The following is a 22766-nucleotide window of genomic DNA, read 5'->3' as shown; positions in this document are numbered from 1 at the left end:
AGTCAAGACCTCCTTTTGAAGAGGCACCATATGGCTGCAAGATTTGTACTTCCTTTTTGTACGGTATGAATATATTGAAACTCAGCTATATCTCTCTCTCTTCTCTATCTTCTGAATGCATTTTGCATCAGCATGTTCCAAGATGGTGTTTAGGGCTGAAAGAAGACTCCCAGAGCTTCCGCATGTGACATTTTTTTTCTTCAGAAAGGAGACTTCTATTAAGTATGAAAAAATTTTACAAAATGGAGATTTCACACCAAAAAAGGTGGAGATCTCAACCAATCAGGAGCCCTGTGCTGCCAATAGGGTCCTGAATTAGAGGACATGAAAAAGATACCAATGTCCCACTCTCTCATAAACTGGCCGCGCTTCCTCTCCGCAGCCCTCGAAAATCCCTGGATTCTGGCCCACGTAGCCATGATGGTGAGAATGATATCACTCCAAATCTTGCAAAGACATTGAGAAACAAGAACGGGAGTACCCTCAATGGCCTCGATGCATCTAGCTTTCCAGATATTCCAGGTTGAGATGCTAGCAATAATCTCCCGAGAACTGTCTAACCTCTATGCCGGAGGGACAAAGTGTGAAAGTGGCAAATCTTGAAGACAACACTGCCGAGCAACTCCTTGGCTAACCATAATGGCCAAGCTCCTGTCAGTCCCCTCGAATCTCAGCTGAGGCCCAGACTGTGTCAACCAAATGATAGAACCAAAAGAAATGAAAGCATCCCTCTTAATCCTACCAAAGAGGTGTGCAATTGCCGACCAAACCCTCTGTGCCTCCTTGCAACCATAGACAATGGTAAACTGACTCCGAAGCTTCTGCACATCTAGGGCATGTTGGGCAAGCACCAGTAACTGACCTCCACTGATTGGTGGCTAGACCACCATGAAGAGAAACCCAGATAAAGGAGGAAATCTGTGGCTTCCTATAAGAATGCCACAATCTCCGCCAAAAAACCCTCTGAATGTCAGTCGAAATGCAGTAAGATTCCCAATGGGGTCTAAGAGTAGGGACACTTTGAATGTGTCCCAAGATAAGATGTCTGGCATTCCGCACCGTATAACTGAAAAAAGGCATGCTTTTCAAGGGGTTACAAGCATCCTTCCACACCCACTCACCGGGGTCCCAATGCAAATGTCTGATAGGGCAGCCACCATACAACCAAATGCTAACACTCTCTGTGATCATCCCGGGGGGGGGGGGGGGGGGGGGGGGGGGGGTCGTCAACAAAGGCGTGCTTCCCTAACCTGCCAACAACTCTGACTGGATGAATCTAGGGGCCCTCAATAAGGTCCTGCACGTCACATCTCTCCAACTGCCATCCATCACATCTCTCCAACTGCCATCCATCTTGTACAGAAAAAAAGACCGGTACATCATCCTCCCTAGGCAAGGGGAGACCCATAACCTGAAGAGGAACACCTGTCCTAGAAAAAACCCCAAACCAAGAATGATGACGGTCTTCCAAGAAAGATCTAGTAATCCAGTGGTTGGGAATGGCTGCATCTGTGCAATCCTCCGACTAGAGCCTCTCAAATGCTGCGTGAGATCCAATCTCTCTACCTCGGTGAGGCTCTAAAACCTCTTCCAAGCCAACACTGTAGGGCAAAGGGTCTCCTAGCCAGCCCAAAGAATATGCATAGCTGCCCCAAGAGGCCTACCATGCACATCTAGATCAAGTCATTCCACAGAATGGGCTGCCGATTAACTTCCTCCGCTTAACACGGGGGGATGTAAACCAAAAAACTCGGGGGCTGCCGGTTAACTTCCTCCGCTTAACACGGGGGGATGCGTACCAAAAAACTCTTCAGGCAATCCCAGGCCCGTAGGAGGGACCTAACCAGGGGGGATGAAGGGGAGCGGTGAACTGCATCCGAAAAAATAAAGCGTGAGCTGAGAGTCCAGTCACCTCCGCGAACAGGGACACACTTCGTGATCTGCTGCATGAGAAAGTCCTTCCACGGCTCAGTGCCGGGAAGAAAGCTCCTAACAACCAGCTTACACAACAAAGCCTTACATTGCACCTCAGGGTCAATGATATTCAATCACCCTTCCTGCTTAGGCCTCATAATGGTTTCCCAAGCAACTCTAGCCCTGGTGTGTGCATTTCCATCAAGCCTTGACCAAAGAAAGTTCCGAATAAGGCGACGAAGCTGGCCAATGTAGCCCTTATGAAAAATCCAGCACGAAGTGATAAACTAAGTCATGGCTAGCAAAACTTGGTTAACCACCAAAGCTCTAGAGGCCAAGTTGAGCTTCCTCCTACTCCAGTGATGAAGTTTGCTTTTAATGCTTAAGAGCACTGGAGTAAAAAGTCGTGTAGGGTAGATGTCAACGCCCACCTGACAACCAAGGGATTTGGCAGAGCATCCTCTCTCAATCCAAGTAAAACCAACATCTATACCCCAATCTGCAAGAGGAGAATCACTGATCCAAAAAGGTGAATCAGCCCCTCCGTGAGGTATGGAGGCATCATACCCGACAACCACATTTCTTGAAGGGCAACAGTGATAGCATCTACAATATGATCCCAAAAAAGAATAAATAAGGCGGGAGAAAGACCATCATCCCCTGGGCATGAACCACTGGAAAGAGCATGCAGTGCGTGAAGGAATTCATCCTTCGAGAAAGGGGCATCCAGGGAAGAACACATAGCATCTGAAATGAGCTGGGCATGCACTCCCAAACTTTCTGCCGTGCCACATCTCTCTGAGGGGAGGGCACCTCTACAGTCAACAAAGACCGATAAAATTCCGAAGCAATACCCCTCACCTTATCAGGCTCAATCTGAACCAAACCCTGTGAATCCTGCAAGTACCTCACAGAATCCCTGCTATGGGAAGGCCTGTGCACTGAAAAAAACTCTTTGTTGCATCTGCCACCCATCTGAATTCAAAAGGCCTCGTTCGCATGAAAGGCGAACTCAGCCCTCGTGTCCATGGCCAACTACAGCTCTGCTCTAACTGTGGTCAAGAGGTCTGTAATCCAAGTCGCATGTGGATGCTTTTCATGTTCCCTCTGAAGAGCAGTAATCCTACGCCTAATAGCTCTCTCCTTGTCCAGAGCCTCCTTCTTCTTAGACAAGGCAATGCTATGATAATGATGGCTGGTCCTCTCAAGAGCTAGCGCAATATTATGGCGAGGATCAGGACCGTCACAAGATCTCCATATCTCTCTGATCTCAAGGGAGATGTCAGCATCAAGATAAAGAGAGTCAGGGATACGGATACGGGGAGAGGCCGAGCGAGCCCCAGGCTCCCTGAGACACAAAACGACGGGGCAATGATCGGATTTGGTGGTGCCAGGCATAATAGCAATGGTGCCTCCTCTGTCCAAGGACCAATCGTCCACATAAAACCTGTCCAGACGTGCAAAGATGCTCTCATCCCCACTCCTGCGGTTGTGCCAAGAGAAAGATAAGGAATTTGGCCTTCTCTGGAAGTCATCCTCAGTCCAGCAATCCCTGCCAAAAAAGGAAAGCGTGAACCTCTCGCATGAGGCTCGCTCCAAAGGGTGTAAACCCCCTTCGCGTCCACCGTCAGAAGGTTGCTCAACCATATTAAAATCTCCTCCCACTATCCAATGATCAACTTGGGGAATGACATTTGTAATGGTGTCCCAAAAGGCCACCCTTTCACCTCTCACGTTAGGTGCATAGATATTCAAGATTCCCAATTTCTAACCCTCATGCATGATCAAGATCCACTGCGCTCTAGCATGGATGATAACATTGTGCCCAATAACATGAGGTATAATAGATGCTGCCACTGAAATACAAACACCCCCTCTAGTCCCAACTGCCTAGGACCAGAAGGTGTGGCCAGAAAGCATCTTACCGGTTTTGCCACATTGCGATCTATCGACTTTGTATTCCTGCAACAAAAGCACATCCATAGGCCCTCCTGTAACAGCAGGGTGAAGATGGTCCTTCAGAAGGCGCTTCCTACCACGGGTGGGAAGCCCTCCAAGGCCTTGAACATTACATGAGACGATTCTCATGGAAGAGAAGAGGGTTTGACCCCCGATCTAAGAAGACGATGGGCAGCCTGAGGACGCCTCTCATAATGCTAGAGGATAGGAAAATCCAAGGGGCAAAGTCCACTGACATGCCCTTGTCCGAGGCCCTGCACCGTGCCTGCATATGTATGAGAAACCTGTTCGCCTTGTGGGGCATCAAGGGCAATGGCATCATGCTGAAAATCCTGCAATACATGATCCCCACTGTGCTGAACATCCTGCATATCGCCCCCTCCAAGTAGAGAGGACTCCACAAAGTCATCCTGATCTGAGATATCATCTCTCTGCAAAGATGCATCAGCTGACACATCCCTCTAACCAGAAACATCATCTATCTGTACATGATCGGAGGAAGCCTTCCCATCAATCGCACCAAGGGGGCGGGCATCAGAGACAGCTCGGCCACACCTGGCGGACTGAAGGACGAGAAGGAACCAAGGGAGGTGGCGCCTGAGAGGCACGCTTATGAGGCCTCCTAACAATCTCGAGCAAAGTGACCCTGTTGGTGACAAACCCGGCACTGATCGGGTTTACCTGCAATCTCCATACGTTGCTTCAAAGGGCCACAAGGACCCGGAAGCAAAACATAGTCCTCAAAGAGCTCAATGTCACGGGCAAGAACCATGACCCTGGGGAGAGCATCCGCCGAGGCACTGACCACTTGGGCAGAAGATGTCGGCAAGGCATGAAGGGGGGGCACTTGAAGAACAAGCCCAAAGGTAGACCCGATGGCCTCTAACATAGGCCAATATGGGCGAGGAAAACCTGGGAATCTGAGAGTAATCGGGAAACGGTTCCGGTCTTCCTCAACAGGGTCAAAATAGCTGGAGTAGGGAAGAAAGAATATCTTCCTCGGGCCCAATGGCAAAGGGCTGTCCTTCAAAACCTCTGAGGCTGCGTCCTCAGAATCAAAATCCACTTGGAAGAAACCTCTTTCAAGCAACCTGACATCCGAGGTCAGAGGGCAGAGCCGCCAGGATCCAATCCCGAGCCCGGAGACAGGACGGGTGAGATCCAAAGATTCTGGCAATGAGGGTCGTTTTGGAGTCTTTTTCTATTTCGGTGTAGAGGATTGCGAGCTCGGCTTCGGAAAATACAATGGTTCGCCCGGCCGAGGGAGAATGATTAGCCATGATGCTAATCGAGGAAAAAGGCCGACTTGAACCCGGATGAGGAGTAATCCGAACCAAGGGGGAGGCATTGAGGCGGAGGAAAGGAAAGGAGGGTGGAAAAGGGAAAAGCACAAAAAAAAAAAGGAAACAAGGGGAAAAGGCTAGACACAAGGGCGAAGAGGGGCGGGGGATGGGCAGCACAATAGTGCTGCACTGAGGGAAGAGAAGGGCGGGCAAGGGCAGGGGCGGACAGAGTGGAGGGAAAGGCGAAATAGGGCGGGCAAAGGCAAGGAGGGAAGGCGGAGGAGGATGGGGGGCGAAGCAGGAAGAGAAGCGGATGGGCGCAGCGAAGGAGGAGGGAAACGATGGAGGAAGGAGGGGGCAGCGAAGGAGGAAGGAAGCGAAAGCAGAGGAACAGAGGAACGGAGGGGAGCGATTCTGGCAGCAAACGAGGAAAGAGACGAAAGAGGAAAGAGAGGAACAGTGGCGGAGGAAGGATCAGAGGCGGAAGGGAGCGAAACAGGGTTCGGGGAGCTCGCGGTTTCCTCTTGCCCGCTTTCTAATCCGCATGTGACATTGGTATCAGAGCATCAGGGTCAGCAAGGCTTAACACTGATTCAGTCCGAAATGAAGGTGCATAGGTCCAAGGTACATGAAAGTGCACAGGTACTAGGACCAAGGAAAGGAACACAAGACATGGAAGAAGTTCCCAAGAGATTGGTCAGTGGTGTTCCACAGGGCCTGAGGGGAATGGCAGTCCTGTGAGTCGGGTGCCACTTGGGGCACACCAGGAAAGGCTTTCAGGTGACGGTTCCAAGGGAGGATGATCCTCCAAGGGGTGGAGTGAGAGTGCCTGACTCAATACTCAGGAAAAGAAGACTAGAGAAAGTGTTCATGGACAGGGCATGAAGGGAAAGGGGACAGGATGGAACAGATGCATATATCTTCATTAGAGTTGGAGTGGATTTGGAGATCGGGCAAGGTTTTTCAGTGAAAAAGGTTGCTAGGAAGGGAAGCATGACAGGTTGGGACTTCGTGAATAGACAATGGGATGACGACAGTCATCCAAGAGCAGAAGTTGGCATCCCGTCATCAAGTTTAGCAGAGGGGTATGTCATGTGTGCAAGGCATGTGCATGCTCATTCTAGGAGCTGATCTCTGATAGGCAGTAGGAAAAGACACTGGGTTTGGGCATGAGCCGGGTGCTTTGGTGTGCAGGAGAACCCCAGATTGGAACAAGAGCCTGTCGGCTGTAGTTACAGGGCTGGCCAACATGATATTCAGGTCGGGTTCAAGTTGAATGATGCTGGCTCTTAGCAGGTCGTCTAGGTGTCATGCAGCAAGAAGGGCTACGCTCATTGTTTAAAGGCATTCACTCCTCTAGGGAGTTGGATCAGTAGATTCGGACTTTATGAGTCAAGACCTCCTTTTGAAAAGGCAACCTATGGCTGCAAGATTTGTACTTCCTTTTTGCTATGTATACGGAGACCCATCAATGCACAAACAAGAGGCTTCCTGACGTACGGGGTTATAGATGGGAATCGGTTTTCCGCCCTCAGCCACGCACAGTGGGAGGTACCAGAGGATCTTGAGGAGTGGCAATACTTTACAGGGAGGAGCTTCATGAAAAAATACGTGTGGTACATAGAGATGCAGATGCGAGGTACATGTGGGTCCGAATATGCAAAGAGGGGCTCCGCGAGCTATATTTGGCGGTATGGTACTTTCCCTCAGCCCACTCCACGTTTGCACCATCAGGAGAGTCGCCCTATATACCACTATATGATGATATCATGAGGTTTGCCAGCATGGGAGACATATTACTATTGAGAGACTTTAATGCACGTACAGGCACAGAGCAGATAGAACTGTATGATACTCAAGAGGCTATGTAATGGGAGATCACGGCAGAGGATGTAGGGCTGCAGAGATCAGCACAGGATGAGGGGGAGATTACAGATTATGGCAGGCATTTTCTCACACTCGCGAGTACACATGGGTTGGTCATATATAATGGCTTATCGAGATGGCAAGGATCAGATGCTCTCACACACTAGAACTCTAAAGGGGGAGCAAGCACAATGGACTACTTGGTGGGATCTCCTTCATTGATACTTGATGTGCGGGGTTTCACGATTTCCAGTAGGCCCATTGGCATAGCAACCGATCATGCATACTTGAGTTTCACACTAGTAGGTAGATCCCCGAGAGATGGGCCAGCCACTCATCTACCTAGGTACTCGAGATATTAGTTTACACGTGAGACAGTTGGGGTTTACTGAGATGCAGTATCTGATGGCTTGTTCGCTTTAGACCCGCATAGCCCTCTGGACGAGATCACGAGAGGATTGGTAGGTGTACTACATGCATCCGCCTCATATGTGTTTCCTTGCCCTATGATCCCTTCCACCCACCCCTACAGCATTGCCCCATGATGAGTGTTGTGACACACGAGCACAGCTACAGCGTGAGATTGCCATTGGGTCTCACACGCATAGACAAGCCAGGATGATCTTTCGGCGCCTTGTGCGGAGGAAGAAACAAATCTATCTGGCTAAGCTAGAGGAGGAGATCTACCAACTCTTCCTGGGGAAGGACAGCAAGAGGGCATGGAAGATGTTTCTAGAGGAGAGACAGCCTGGTACTCCGATTACTGCACCTGAGGCATGGCATGCTTATTCTAGAGAGCTATATGATGCACAAGGACAGCCCCCCACCCCCCCTCCACTGGGAGCTAGACCGGCTAGCACCACCTTTTTTACTATGCGGATGGTGCTAGATGGGATAGACAGGTTACAGAATGGAAAGGCACATGATCATAATGGGCTAGTTGGAGAGCACTTCTCATATGCACGAGACTCTTTGGCTCCGCTCATCGTACAAGTGTTTAATCATGCCATTTGTGAGGGTTTCCTGACAAGCTGGACATAGCATATCATTGTACCACTCTTCAAGAGTGGGGACCCCATGGTACCAGCAGGCAACTACAAGACGACCATGGTCATTACTTGGTGAAACTATATGGCTCCATATTGGAGTCGGAGCTGAGCCGATGGGCAGAGAGGCATGGTCATTGAGCACATGGACAGGCTCGCTTTAGGAGAGGATTTACTACCTTGGATCACATACTGACACTGCGGGCACTTGTTGAAGAGGGCAGGGCACAGAAGAGAACGATATACTGCTGCTTTGTGGACTTCCGCAAAGCCTTCGATACCGTACCACGTGCCAGGCTTATGCACAGATTGCATGACATTGAGGTACCCGAGGATATGCAGTGGGGGATATATGCTTTGTATGAGTCTGTGATAGGCAAAGTCCAAGCTCCAAGCGGACTATCTGATAGGGTGACCAGCACGATAGGGGTGAAGCAGGGATGCCCGCTATCGCCCAACCCCTTTGGACTGTACATTGATGCGGTCTCTGATTATATAGAGAGATTGGGAGGCCTAGGAGCATGCCTGCCAAGGTGTTGATACCCATCTTGTTATATGCTGATGATATTGTTCTAATCTCAGACTCTCCGGAGGGATTACAAAGACACCTGGATGCATTACCGGCTTTCTGTGCGGATAGAGATCTGACAGTGAACCTTGGGAAAACCAAGGTTATGGTGTTTAACACCACACAGGCATGGGTGACGAGATCAGAGCCTTAGTTCACTTTCCGAGGGGAGCCGGTAGAGTACGTCAGGTCATGTCTACTTGGGAGTTACTTTCACAGGACCGCGTTTCTCCCTGAAGGAGGCAACAACAGCTAGATTAGCTCGAGGGCATGCAACCTTGGGGGCACTTGAGAGGCAGTGTGCACACATACAATTTCAGGAGCCACGCACCAAATTGTGGCTATTTGATACGCTTGTCACATCGACCCTCCTGTACGGAGCTCCAATTTGGGGGCCTAGTATACATCACAGATCTCAGAGAGGGATGGAGGCAATTGGAGAGTTCACTGATTATGATGATTGCCCGCAGGATTCGGAGCAAATCAGCAGTACCACATAAGATTGTTCGGGTTGAGTTGGATGCCTGCTATCGCCCACCCTCTTTGGACTGTACATTGATGCGGTCTCTGATTATGTAGACAGATTGGGAGGCCTAGGGGCATGCCTGGCAGGGGTGTTGATACCCATCTTGTTATATGCTGATGATATTGTTCTAATCTAAGACTCTTCGGAGGGATTACAAAGACACCTGAATCCATTACAGGCTTTCTATGCGGATAGAGATCTGACAGTGAACCTTGGGAAAACCAACGTTATGGTGTTTAACACCACACAGGCATGGGTGACGAGATCAGAGCCTCAGTTCACTTTCCGAGGGGAGCCGGTAGAGTACGTCAGGTCATATGTGTACTTGGGAGTTACTTTCACAGGACTGCGTTTTTCCCCGAAGGAGGCAACAGCAGCTAGATTAGCTCGAGGGCATGCAGCCTTGGGGGCACTTGAGAGGCAGTGTGCACACATACAATTTCAGGAGCCACCCACCAAATTGTGGCTATTTGATACGCTTGTCACATCGACCCTCCCGTACGGAGCTCCAATTTGGGGGCCCAGTACACATCACAGATCTCAGAGAGGGATGGAGGCAAATGGAGAGACCACTAATTATGATGATTGCCCGCAGGATTCGAAGCAAATCAGCAGTACCACATAAGATTGTTCGGGTTGAGTTGGATGCCCGCTATTGCCCACCCTCTTTGGACTGTACATTGATGCGGTCTTTGATTATGTAGAATGATTGGGAGGCCTAGGGGCATGCCTCGCAGGGGAGTTGATACCCATCTTGTTATATGCTGATGATATTGTTCTAATCTCAGACTCTCCAGAGGGATAACAAAGACACCTGGACGCATTACAGGCTTTCTGTGCGGATAGAGTTCTAACAGTGAACCTTGGGAAAACTAAGGTTGTGGTGTTTAACACCACACAGGCATGGGTGACGAGATCAGAGCCTCAGTTCACTTTCCGAGGGGAGCCGGTAGAGTACGTCAGGTCATATGTCTACTTGGGGGTTACTTTCACAGGACCGCGTTTCTCCCTGAAGGAGGCAACAGCAGCTAGATTAGCTCGAGGGCATGCAACCTTGGGGGCACTTGAGAGGCAGTGTGCACACATACAATTTCAGGAGCCACGCACCAAATTGTGGCTATTTGATACGCTTGTCACATCGACCCTCCTGTACGGAGCTCCAATTTGGGAGCCTAGTATACACCACAGATCTCAGAGAGGGATGGAGGCAAATGGAGAGACCACTAATTATGATGATTGCCCGCAGGATTCGGAGCAAATCAGCAGTACCACATAAGATTGTTCGGGTTAAGTTGGATGCCCGCTATCGCCCACCCTCTTTGGACTGTACATTGATGCGGTCTCTAATTATGTAGACAGATTGGGAGGCCTAGGGGCATGCCTGGCAGGGGTGTTGATACCCATCTTGTTATATGCTGATGATATTGTTCTAATCTCAGACTCTCCAGAGGGATTACAAAGACACCTGGATGCATTAGAGGCTTTCTGTGCGGATAGAGATCTGACAGTGAACCTTGGGAAAACCAAGGTTATGGTGTTTAACACCACACAGGCATGGGTGACGAGATCAGAGCCTCAGTTCACTTTCCGAGGGGAGCCGGTAGAGTACGTCAGGTCATATGTCTACTTGGGAGTTACTTTCACAGGACCGCGTTTCTCCCTGAAGGAGACAACAACAGCTAGATTAGTTGGAGGGCATGCAGCCTTGGGGACACTTGAGAGGTAGTGTGCATTCATACAATTTCAGGAGCCATGCACCAAATTGTGGCTATTTGATACGCTTGTCACATTGACCCTCCTGTACGGAGCTCCAATTTGGGGGACCAGTATACATCACAGATCTCAGAGAGGGATGGAGGCAAATGGAGAGACCACTGATTATGATGATTGCCCGCAGGATTCGGAGCAAATTAGCAGTACCACATAAAATTGTTTGGGTTGAGTTAGGTGCCCACCAGTAGTAACCGAGGCCCTAGTCCAGGCAGTTACCTTTTTACAGCGGCTATGGGAGCTCCCTCAGCAGAGGTACTCCTGATTGGCATTGAGCTCATCCATAGTGTTGGTAGAGGATGGAGATACTCATTGTTGGCACGCTCAGATGAGATCATGGTTTGACCTACATGGTTTGCGGATAGAGGCACTACCACCCTTTCAATACAGTCTGGATTGTCCATTTTTGGATCTCACCCACTCAGAGCAAAACCACATGATCAGGATGGATATCATCAGAGTGGACATAGAGAGGACATGGACTAGCCCCCTTAAGCCCTTAGGCACAAAAATGGCTCATTACAAGAGCCATTTTCTACACCTCACACCAGATGATTTTATCACCCGCCCGGCGTACATGGATATACACCTATCACATGGGATACGTTGTGCCATTGGACAGATCCGGACCTCATCACACCAGCTGCGGATTGAGACAAGGCGATATGTGCATCAGATCTTGGATGAGCGCATTTGTCAGCTATGCTACTAGGAGGTAGAGACAGAGGAACACTACATTTGCGGATGTACAATCTATTATGAGATTCGAGGGAGACATCACTGCCTCTTCCGTGAGGGTTTTGGGCCGTTACGCAAGGTCATGGAGTTTGAGGATCAGAGATGCTTGGGATTGTTTCTACTTGAGCTCAGGAGACACAGAGAGACCCTCTTGGCAGACAGGAGGCCGAGCCATGATGTACCTAGACAGAGGACCCTGACAGATTTCTTTGGCACCAGCACCAGCAACCTAGCCCACACACCTCTTGATACCTCCTCCATTGGGCCATTAGGGCATCGACCACGCTCCCAGGGGGTCACCACTGATAGAGCAGTTATCTTATGTCGTGCTCGTCGGCCACGCCCACCAGAATCCCGACCACAGCATCCTCACCATCGCCAAATTAGAGCCATTATTGATAGTAGACCAAGGAGATGATGGGAAGATGATTTCCATGAATCCGATGAAAAATCACAAGTATATGCCGATGAAGAATCTCGTCCATGGGCACTTAAGTGTGCTACCATCTATGTCGATGTAGCCACCTGCTTCTACTCAATGTGTTCGGGAAGTCAACTTTATCTCCAGAAGTCCAAAAAGTGAGTCCTTCCTTGGGTCCTGAAATTACAACAAAACCAACAAATAACTGAGTTCTAGAAATCATTACATCATTTTCTTATGCTTTTTACATTTTCATTTTGGTTTACATTTTGTTTCTCCTTAGACTTACACACGACTCGGTAGGGACCTCGCTAAGACTCTCCTCCGGATCTCATGCCTTCTCTCTTAGACTTACAAGCGTCACGATAGGGATCTCATTGAGTCTCTTCTCCGGTCCTCATGCCTATTTCTGTTGGACTTATAGGCGACACATTAAGGACCTCGCTGAGCCTCTTCTCCAGACCTCATGCCTTCTTACAGGCGTCACGGTAGGGACCTCATCGAGCCTCTCCTCTGGCCCTCATGCCTCAATCTTGGACTTACAGGCGACGTAGTAGGGACCTCACTAGGTCTTTTCTCTAGACCTTATGCCTTCTCTCTCGAACTTACAGGCGTCACGGTAGGGACCTCATCAAGTCTCTCCTCCGATCCTCATGCCTCATTCTTTTTAATGTTTTTATTCATACAATATTTCAAGGCAATGTACAAAAATTGATGTATTTGCAATTGGCAAATTACTCACTATCTATGTCCATTAGGTCGTCCACCCCGAGTATTCTAAGGAAGTGAAGGATGCGTTCCATGTACTCCATGGAGTAGACATAGATGAGCTAGATCATCAAAGCCAACATGTCGTATGCCATGTGTGCTTCTTTTAATGTGCTTATGAAATTCTTTAGATTTTTAATTGCCTTCTTAACTTTCTTATGTGATGTAGATTTGTGCAAGACATCCAAGATTCCCTTGAACTCATTCTCCAATGATAGTGCACAATACGACTTCCGGTGATCCTTGCATTAGAGTGCTTACACAAATAGAATTGACAATTTTTAGTGTGGTTATCCTTGTCGTGGCACAACTCACTCTTTCTTCCCATTTTTAGTGTTTGATTTGATCTAAGTCCCCACAACTAGTGCACCACACCAGCGCAAGACCAAGTGTGCACCCAACAAGTAGAGCTTGGTGCAATACCAAGGTCCTTGTCGTTCACACGCAAGGCTGCTCGATCTTTAATTTTAGTGTTCTTTTTGTGAAAAAACTCCTTTTTATGTGTACTCTCCATTCCTGGACACTTATGCACCGTCAAATCTCCTGAGAGTGAGTTTAAGAACTCTTTTGTGGGTTCCTAGAATCAGGGTTGTTTCTCATACCAGTACGAACCTATTCGTACCGTACGGTTCATATGGTATGGTACCGTACGATGTCGTACAGTACAGTGCCGTACGGGGTTGCCGAGAGACCTAAAAAATTTGGCAAGGTAGATTGGTAGTGTACACTTTGATTGGTAGGATGAGAGAATCTTGCTACATCACTCGGAGATCCCTGGTATAGGTAGGCTAGATAGTCAGATCCTCAAGTTATGTACGAGGGAGAAGATTTGGACAGGGCCATTTTGATCTATAGAGGAGTCCCTAAACCTATCACCCTAGATGCACTGCCCGTATTTGTGCAAGGACGGTCCCTTAGTCATAAAAGCTACACTCAGAGACCTTTGGTATCGCATTACCCATGCAGGCTCTTTCTTGGAGGCGATTGGGAGACCCAACTTGGAGAGACACATCTCCATGTTCTGGTTCCTCAAGCACTGTAGACTCCTCCCCCCCCAACCTTCCCTCACACTCAAGCTTGAAGCTCCATAGTTTGTAAGTGTTAAAAAAAAAAAACCCGTATTTTATCGTGCGGTATCCCAAAATTTCATATCGTACCAAAAATTCCCGTACGGTATCGTATTTTGGTACCGTGACAACTATGTCTGGAATGGCCGGACGAGAGAAGATGTAGGGTTTAAAAACTCTCTTTTTGCTTCTAGGTTGGCTAGACAAGTGTGCGGGAGTTAAGAAACTCCGTTGAGCTTTTATGATAGTTGGGCAGGTGGTACAGTTTAAGAACTCTTCTTCCGACACTCGAGAATGCCAACCTGCTATGACGCTCCACCACCCAGAAAAAGAAATTACTATAATGCTTTGCTGACCTGAAAGGGATTCAGCCCGGACTTAATAAAAGTCTTATCTTGAGTATGCAATCCTGGCCTTCGGACTCTAAAGCAATTTAATGCCCACTTGCTGATGTTGAAAGTTTGTTTGCCATTGTATTTCATGTGTCCGGTCTTGGCGGGACAAAATTTGTTGAAAACTTTAAAATATGAGTATGTATGCGGTCAAGTGCCAATGCGTGAGCTTGGTCTAACATGAAATAAAATTTTGAAAAAATGGCCCACTTCTTGAAAGTAGGCCTGCTAAGGTAACTGTTTCAGTTACCATTTACACCTCCACCACATGTGAGGTGGGAGTGCACATGTCTGTTGCTGCTAACGAGCTTGAAAGGATGGATTTAGCAAGCAGGCTACAGATACTGTGGAGGTTATGGCTCGGCGACAAGGGTCTAGTGCTGCTGCTGCCTCATCTTGTCTCTGCACCGGCCTGGGAAGTCTTCATCCACCCACTCGAGCTGCTACAATGTTTGGCTGCTGATTTGTAGGCTGTTTGGCGACGACCCTCTGACATGTTTACTGGACGCTGTTTGTTACCACCTCTGTCTTTCTTGTGTGGAGCCACATTATGGGCATTGGCTCCCTTCAGGATCACCAATGTTGGTCAATTGCTGGTTTCTGGATTGTACCGCACCCGAGGTGGTTGTCCTTGATTGACGGGCTAAGTAGGTGAGAGAGGCAGAGTTGTAGTTCGCTCATGACTGCAATGCCATGCCTTGCACATGGCAGGTATCCTGCTACTGTTGATATCATATCCCTTGCAGGCTCTGCATGTGGATTGCTGCTGCTGAATGGTTTGTTTACCTGCAAATAACAAGGCCAATGGCCCTCTTGTTCGAACACACACTCATACGGGCTCGAGTTTCTTCTTCCGGGGCAGTTCTATTATGCCTATTTAGAGGTGGGAGAGATGGAGAGAAGCCCATGGGTTGTGCTTTTCTCTCTTTTCCACACTTTCCCTGTTTCCCTATCATTTCATTTCTCACCAAGCTTATACTTTCTCCTTTTCTCTCTCGCACACACTCTATGATCAAAATAATGCTGATATCTTTTTCTTCCTCATGATTCTAGTACTCAAGATGATCTAGAAATCTAGAAAGTGGGGCACAGAAGAGAAGGATCTCCCTAATCTCCCTTGTCACGCTAATCTCCCTTGTCATGGGCTTTTGAGAAAAGAAATAAACATCATGGCTAATCTAGAATCAAGAAAGAATCATGCATTCTACTAATCTCTCGTCTTGCAAGAAAAGAGCATGGATTAGGCATTTGACTTCTCATCAAGAGCTTGTGGACAAGGAGAAGATCGAAGCTTCTCGTCCCGTCGTGATCACTGTAGCCACCCTCACTGCCCGTGGTGGGGCACCCAAGCCCGTGAACCCCCAAGATCGGGCATCCCCAAGTCAACATCCTCACTGTGTGTGAATCCCCAAGATCAGGCATCCCAAAGTTCGTGAACCTCAAGGGCGCTCACAAGGCCAACCACCAGCCACACAAAGTGGGAATCTCCAACGACCCCACTCCCAAGTTTGGATACCCACTTGACTGAGGAAGCGGTGCCCACCTACTCGTTGGCACTTCTCACTTACTCCAATGGCATCTGTCACCTACTTGTGCTTGGCACCTCTCACCTACTCCAACGGCATCTATGAGTGACCACTTTTAACACTTGGCTCATGATAGCCCAAGGGCCACGCCCATTGTATATAGAGAGTCTGTTGTACCGAGAGAGGATCCCCAATGCAATACATGGTCTTGTGACATCCCAACTCTTGCCTACTTCCATCTTGTGTTGTGTGCATGTCACTTAGGTAGCTTTTGTGTGGTGTTCCGTTCTTGAGTATGTGTGAGTGCGTAGTGGAGTGGGACAGAGAGGTCGCCATCTCCCTAGCCTGTGCCAACTCTTGAGGGTACACGGCCCTAGAGAGGACCCTAGTGATTTAGTGTGCCTACACGATGGGCATCCCAGTCTGCTACAATCACCAAGTGTTAGCATAGCCTTGCTAACATGGGGGAAAACATATGATCCTACACACATAGCCAAGGAGTACACATGTACACATGAGCATGGTGCAAGAGACATAGATCAAGAACAAGATAAAAGATACAAGCAAAACATCATAGTGTATTCCATATCCATGTATAATTTGTATACAAGGGTCATGTTCAATTTGCAACAAGAGGGCTTTATATAGCCATTCAACCATGTGACTCTTGGGATACCCATGCGACTATTGGGCTCCCAAAACCTCTCCACTAGCCCTCTTGTAACCACTTCTTGATATGACATCTTTTAATGACCAGATCCCACAACTCATTAGCCTAAGCTAATGCTAGTAATGCTAAGCGGTGTTCACACTCAAGCTAATGCCAAAATGCTAGGGAATATTCACACCATTCAACAACATCTGACTTTCATACTGCAGGATAGAGACTGTTTCCACTTGCAACTTATCTGTAGAGACTTGGTCTTGAGGTACTGGTTAGAGATGGGAGATCATCAATAGTATTGCTGCCCTTCACACACACAACACTGTTACTGCCCGGCACATATGGCGGGCACGTTGTAGCGAGGCCGTTGAGGGCACCTTCACACACACAACAGTGTTACTGCCCGGCACATGTGGCGGGCACGTTGCAGCGAGGCCGTTTAGGGCACCTTCACAGACACAACCACACCCCCCCCCCCGGCGCCGCGTCCTGTGCCGCCACTCCCAAACTTTCCAAACTGCGTCCATCCGCGCTTGGGTCCCTTTCTCTCTGATTGGGACAGTGAGATAACTTCACACAACAGGCTGCCTTTGTGGCCCCTCCTCCCCCCTTGTATAAGGTTGTTTCCCTCCGAGAGCGGCCAACCATGGAGGGAACCACCCTCGCCAGTTTTTACTTGACCTCTTTCGAGGGTTCTGAGCATGTACATGTAGCCTATGGCTGTTTGTTTTTAACTAATAGAAGGATCTCTTTCCTAGAAAAAAAAAGGTGTTAGATGCCCGTCTGTACTTGTAATATCAAGGATTGCTTCTGAATTAATCTGGCTAATCTCCAATGTGGTAGAAGAAAAGACCCCCAATCTTGTATTATTTCAATGCTCCTTGGTAATATGAATATTCCAGAGGGGGGTCGACCTATTCCGGTCCCACTGTGGTATCGCTGTGCAAATCTCTCTTAAGTTTATGGATGATTGGTTGTGGTTATTAAATAAGTGTTTAATTACATTACTAGTCTAGTGAGCAAGCCCGCTGATGGTTACACTTTGCCATGGAAAAATTTACCATTGTAGAATAGAAAGTCAATAATTGGGCAAGCTATGGAAAAGAGAGCTTTGAAGCAGGTGGGATTCAGATCTCTACATAGCACCACAAATCATTTTTGAGGCAGTGGATTTACAATATCTGCAACTAAAGATCACATCAAATGAAGAAATAAAGAAAGACCAAAAATTGCAATCAGCCAATGTGTTTTTTTGAGATCATGATGATGATCTTACCTTTTATTGACTTTCCAGAAATACGCAAGATATTTTCAAGTACATAACAAGCCACAACGCGGATGTCTATATAATAATCCTCTTCAAGGCAAGAAAGGATAATGGGTAGTATTTGATCTGAATGCAATTGGTCTTCCAAAGCTAGCTGAAAAGGCACAAAAAATGTCCTCTTCTAAAATTTAAAAAAATCTCCTGTTATTATTAGCCTTTCTTAAGGGAAACAATTATTTTTGAGCTATAGCCTATCTAGTCCTACTCGTACAATTACCTGACTGCAAAGGTCTCTTCTCAAGAAAGTGCCAATAGCAACCATTGCAGCATGCCTTACTGCTGCACCTACCTGGTGGATACAATCAGTTTTGAAAAGGTTAATGAAACTGGCATAATGATGCCGAATTGAATGCTTCAATACAAAAGTTACAAAGTAAAATAATTCCTGCAAGAAAACATAGCTCTCAAAATATAGTTGTTGAATGTATGCTTTACCTTTCCCACTTGCCACACTGCACAAGGGACAAGAATCTGACCAAGGACATCCGAAGCAAGAGAGGACCAACAGGGTGCTAGTTCCGGAATTTCAAAGAGCTCATCCAACAGCTGTAAATTTAGGAAAAATCTACCTGCTCAGGATACTGCATCACCATTTCTCAGCTCAAATACAAAAATCTCAACATTTTATTGGCACTCTTATCTGTGATAAGGGATCTATTTGAATTTACAAAGGGGGCCTGCCATATGACTCTCTTAAAACATTTTCTTCACACCAGGTATCCCCAGTGATCCAATGATCAGCATGAGGAAGCAAATCAGTGAGGGCCTTCCAAAAGGAAATCCTCTCCCCTCTAGGTGCATACATGTTTTGAATACCAATGTTTCTCCCATCCTGCATAACGATGATCCACTGCACTTTAGTAGGCAAAATGACACCATGGCCTATAATGCAAGATAGGGGGTCACACTGAATTACATACACCACCTTTGGTTCCTGCAGCTCCGACCAAAAGCTGGGACCGGAACTTTCCAGATCTACCACATTGGCTTACATCAAGTGTAAAATGTCAATGGAACCTTCCATGAATGCAGGGGTCTTGATAAGTTGTTTCCAACGACGCGGAAAAATACCACGAAGTCCTTGTATGTACCATGCGTCTCATATGAGGAGTCAATGACCATAGCAATTGTGCCTTCGATAAGGCCAAAGCCTAAGAAAGAAAGGGGAGCCTTGAGAGCAATCCTCTCTGCCCCTGTGACTATCACTATGGCTGAGTACTTAAAAAGGAAACCAGAAGTTTGGAATGAAGTCCATCAATGGATGAAAAATCAACCCAAGCTGTTAGGGGACTTAAATGAGACTTACCAAGAAAATGAGGAAAAGCATCTTTGATAATATCTTCTCTTTTTGGAAGGCTGTTGAATGGGATAAGGAAAGAAACCACCCCCTGGACATCTTACTGCTAGACTTTGAGAAGGCATACGATAGAGTTGATTGGGATTTCCTTGAAGGAACTCCTAAATGTATGGGATTCTCTCAAAACTAGAGCAGAGGTGTGTCATGCTTGTATCGGGATGGTCACAGTAGTGTGCTAGCATATGGTGGTAGAGATGACTGCTTCTGGATCTCTCGCTCTATTCGATAGGGATGCCCCTTAGCCCCCCTGTTATATCTCATTGTTGCCGAGGCTATGACCATTTTTCTTTGCTACACTGCTAGAGTTTCTAGTTTGAGTCTGCCCTTGTGCAGTAAAGATGAGCTTTTGGACTATGAGCTTGCTAATATTACAGCTATGTTCCTCGAGGCCTCACACATATGTTTATGTTCCTTACGGATAGCTTGGAGGAGTTTTTCTTGGCTATAGGGGCTCTCATTAATTGGCATTAGTTAGGCCTTTTGGATTAGTGACTCCGAAAGAGTCAATTGGGGTGCAAAGCTGAGGTTTACTTGGATTCCCAGAGGTTGCATTGCCAGATATTTGGGGTGTCAAGTTGGGGTCGATATATCGCCTGCACAACACTTTTCACCATAGTTTTTTTTTTCATACCTAAGCTGGGGGCCGACCGAGTCAACCAAATGATAGCACCAAAAGATATGTAGGCATCCTTACTAATCCTGCCAAATAGGTGTGCTATCACGGTCCAAATCCTCAGTGCTTCCCTGCATTCCCATAGGCAGTGATAAACTCTCTGAAGCTCCTGCACATCTCAGGCAAGTTGGGCTAACACCAACAACTTATCTCCATTGGTTGGTGGCCAGTCCACCATGTAGTGAAATCCAAAAGAATGAGGAGATTTGTGCCTTCCTGTAAGAGTGCCACAGCCTCCACCAGAAACTCCTCTGAATGTCAGAGGTAACACCATAGGACTCCCAATGAGGTCTAAGGGTAGGGACTCTCTGAATCTGTCCCAAGACAAGCTGCTTGGCATTCCTCACAGTTCTATAGAAAGGCAAACTTTTCATCGGATTGGTGGCATCCATCCATTCCCACTCACTGGGATCCCAAGGCAAATGTATGATAGCGCTTCCACCAAACAGCCAAACGCAAAAGCATTTGTGATCATCTCCGGAGAGGGGGGGGGGGGGGGTTGTTCAATATAAAAGTGCTTCCGTGCTCTGACAACAACTCTCACGGGCCGAACCACCAGGCCCTCAACCATATCTTGCACCACACATTTCTGCTACTGCCACCCATTGTGAACAGAGAAGAAAAATGGTACCTCACCCTTCCCTAGAGAAGGGAGACCCATAATCTGCAGAGGAACCATGATCCCTGAAAAAACCCCAAACCAAAAGTGAGGAGAGCCATCCAGAGAAAAGCCCATGTAACCCAATGGTTGGATATGGCTACATTGATTTGCATAATCCTCCAACTAGCTCCCCTCAAGTGCTGAGTAAGGCCAACCCTCTGATCCTCCGTGCGGCTCTTAAACCTCTTCCACTCCAGGATAGAAGGAAAAACATCTCCCAAGTAGCCCAATGGACGTGTGCCAGCGCCAAGAGATCTACCATGCTCATCCACGATCAAATCATTCCACAAAATGGGCTGTCTGTAAGCCTCCTCAACTGACCGAGGAGGCATATGAACTAGAAAACTTCTCATGCACTCCTAGGCCCGAAGAAGGGACCTAACCAGAGGGGAGGAGGGGGGGTGGTGATCTGCCTCAGAAAAGATGAATTGTGAGCTGTGGAGCCAGTTGCCACCCCTGACTGGAGTGCATCTCATAACCTGTTGCATGAGAAAGTCCTTCTAAGGCTTAGTGCCAGGAAGAAATCCTCGGACAATCAACTTGCAAAGCAATGCCTTACACTGCACCTCTGGGTCAATGATATTCAATCCCCCCTCACGCTTAGGTCTGATAATGGTTTCCCAAGCAACTCTAGCCCGGGTTTGTGCAGTGCCATCCAACCCTGACCACCAAAAGTTCGTAATGAGGTGGCGAAGTTGGCCAATGCATCCTCTATAAAAAACCCAACATGAGGTGATAAACTAGGCCGTGGCAAGCAGCACTTGGTTAACCACCAACACTCTGGATGCCAGATCAAACTTCCTGCTGCTGCAATGCTGAAGTTTGCTCTTAATGCTCATGAGTACAAGTGCAAATTGCTGTTCTGGGGAAATGTCAATGCCAACCTGACAACCAAGGTACTTGGCAGTACATCCTCTCTCAATCCAAGTAAACCCCACATCTAAGCCCCAATATATATGTGGGGAGTCATTGACCCAAAATCCGACAGACTTGTGCCAATTAATGCTGGCATCTGCAGCCAAACTAAACATATCCAAGGCTGTCCAAGAAGCACAAAGACAAGCATGTGAAGCCTCCAGAAACATTGCGGTGTCATCCACAAGCTCATCCTCTGTGCATAAAGGCAATCTGAGACCCATGACACCTGAGGTGGCCCGAAGAAATCTGCTCATGGCCTCTGCCACAATGAGAAAAAGTAGGGGACAACCCTGCCGCACTGAGCGAGAAATCTGAAAGCACTCACCCCGTCCCCCACAGGGCAAAACCATGCTATGGGCCTCCCTATAAAGAGACCCCTTTGATCCAATCTTGGGAGAATCTCATGTGTGCCATTGTGCGTTCCAAAAAACCCCAATCCACTAACCCCAATCCACTCTGCCGTATACTTTTTCAAAATCCAACAGAAGGATGGCAAGGGCTTGGTGGCTAGCTTTAGCCCACTCAACAGCTTCCAAAAATGAAAAAATGTTATAAAAAATACTCCTTCCTTGGAGAAAGCCATTCTGTGTGTCATGAATGATCCTTGGGAGGACCGGTTGTAGCCTCATGCTCAGAGCCTTAGCTAGGATTTTATATACAGAACCTTACAATGTAATTGGCCTCCATTGCCTAAGGTTGGTCTTATCCCCACCTTTTGGGATAAGGTGGATAAGGCCCTCCGTAAGATGGGGTGGCATCATACCTGTACACCACATCTCCTGCAAGGCAAGAGTGATCTCGTCCCCAATGTGATCCGAAAACTGAATAAAGAAAGATGGGGAGAGACCATCATCCCCAGGGCATTTTCCTTTTGGGAGAGCCAACAAAGCCAGCCTCAACTCATCCTTCGAGAAAGGAGCATCCAGAGAGGAACACATATCATCTGTAATGAGTTTGGGCATGCACTCCCAAACTTTCTGCTGTGCAACATCTGGAGAGGGTGCCTCTGCTGTGCAGACAACAAAATCCGATAAAAATCCGAGGCAATACTCCTCACCTTATCTAGTTCATTCTGAATCACTCCCACCGAATGCTGCAAACACTTGACAGATTCCCTACTTCTATGGGTAGGCCTATGTAAGGAGAAGAATTGTGTGTTGCATCTGTCACCCATCTGTACCCAGAATGCCTCGGTAGCATGAAACAAGAACTCAGAACGCCTATCCAAGACCACCTGCAGCTCAACTCTGATTGTAGATATAAAAGATCTAAAACCCAAGGAGAATGAGGATGCTTCTCAAGGAAGAAACTTCTTCATTGGA

The 22766-nt window shown here is 47.7% G+C and overlaps 1 protein-coding gene across 8 annotated transcripts in view; it reads right to left on the bottom strand.

Annotated features, from left to right (window-relative positions):
- LOC147630606 (uncharacterized) overlaps window positions 1-22766 on the bottom strand; it is a 280387-nt gene that overhangs the window by 20836 nt on the left and 236785 nt on the right. For 7 of the 8 annotated variants that reach the window (XM_086810544.1, XM_086810547.1, XM_086810550.1 and 4 more), the window contains 3 exons: window positions 18271-18381; window positions 18053-18124; window positions 17785-17929 (listed from right to left, as the gene is read on the bottom strand). In XM_086810544.1, coding sequence (XP_086666670.1) covers window positions 17785-17929; window positions 18053-18124; window positions 18271-18381 — 328 coding nt within the window. The remainder of the gene's footprint in view (window positions 1-17784; window positions 17930-18052; window positions 18125-18270; window positions 18382-22766) is intronic. The other variant, XM_086810548.1, reaches the window with a different exon arrangement.

Source organism: Cibotium barometz, chromosome 16 (assembly GCF_041138505.1).
Source record: "Cibotium barometz isolate CiBa-2024 chromosome 16, ASM4113850v1, whole genome shotgun sequence".
In the NCBI taxonomy this organism is placed as follows: Eukaryota; Viridiplantae; Streptophyta; class Polypodiopsida; order Cyatheales; family Cibotiaceae; genus Cibotium; species Cibotium barometz.
Note: the sequence above shows the minus strand (reverse complement) of the source record. Positions and strands in the feature narration are given on the sequence as shown.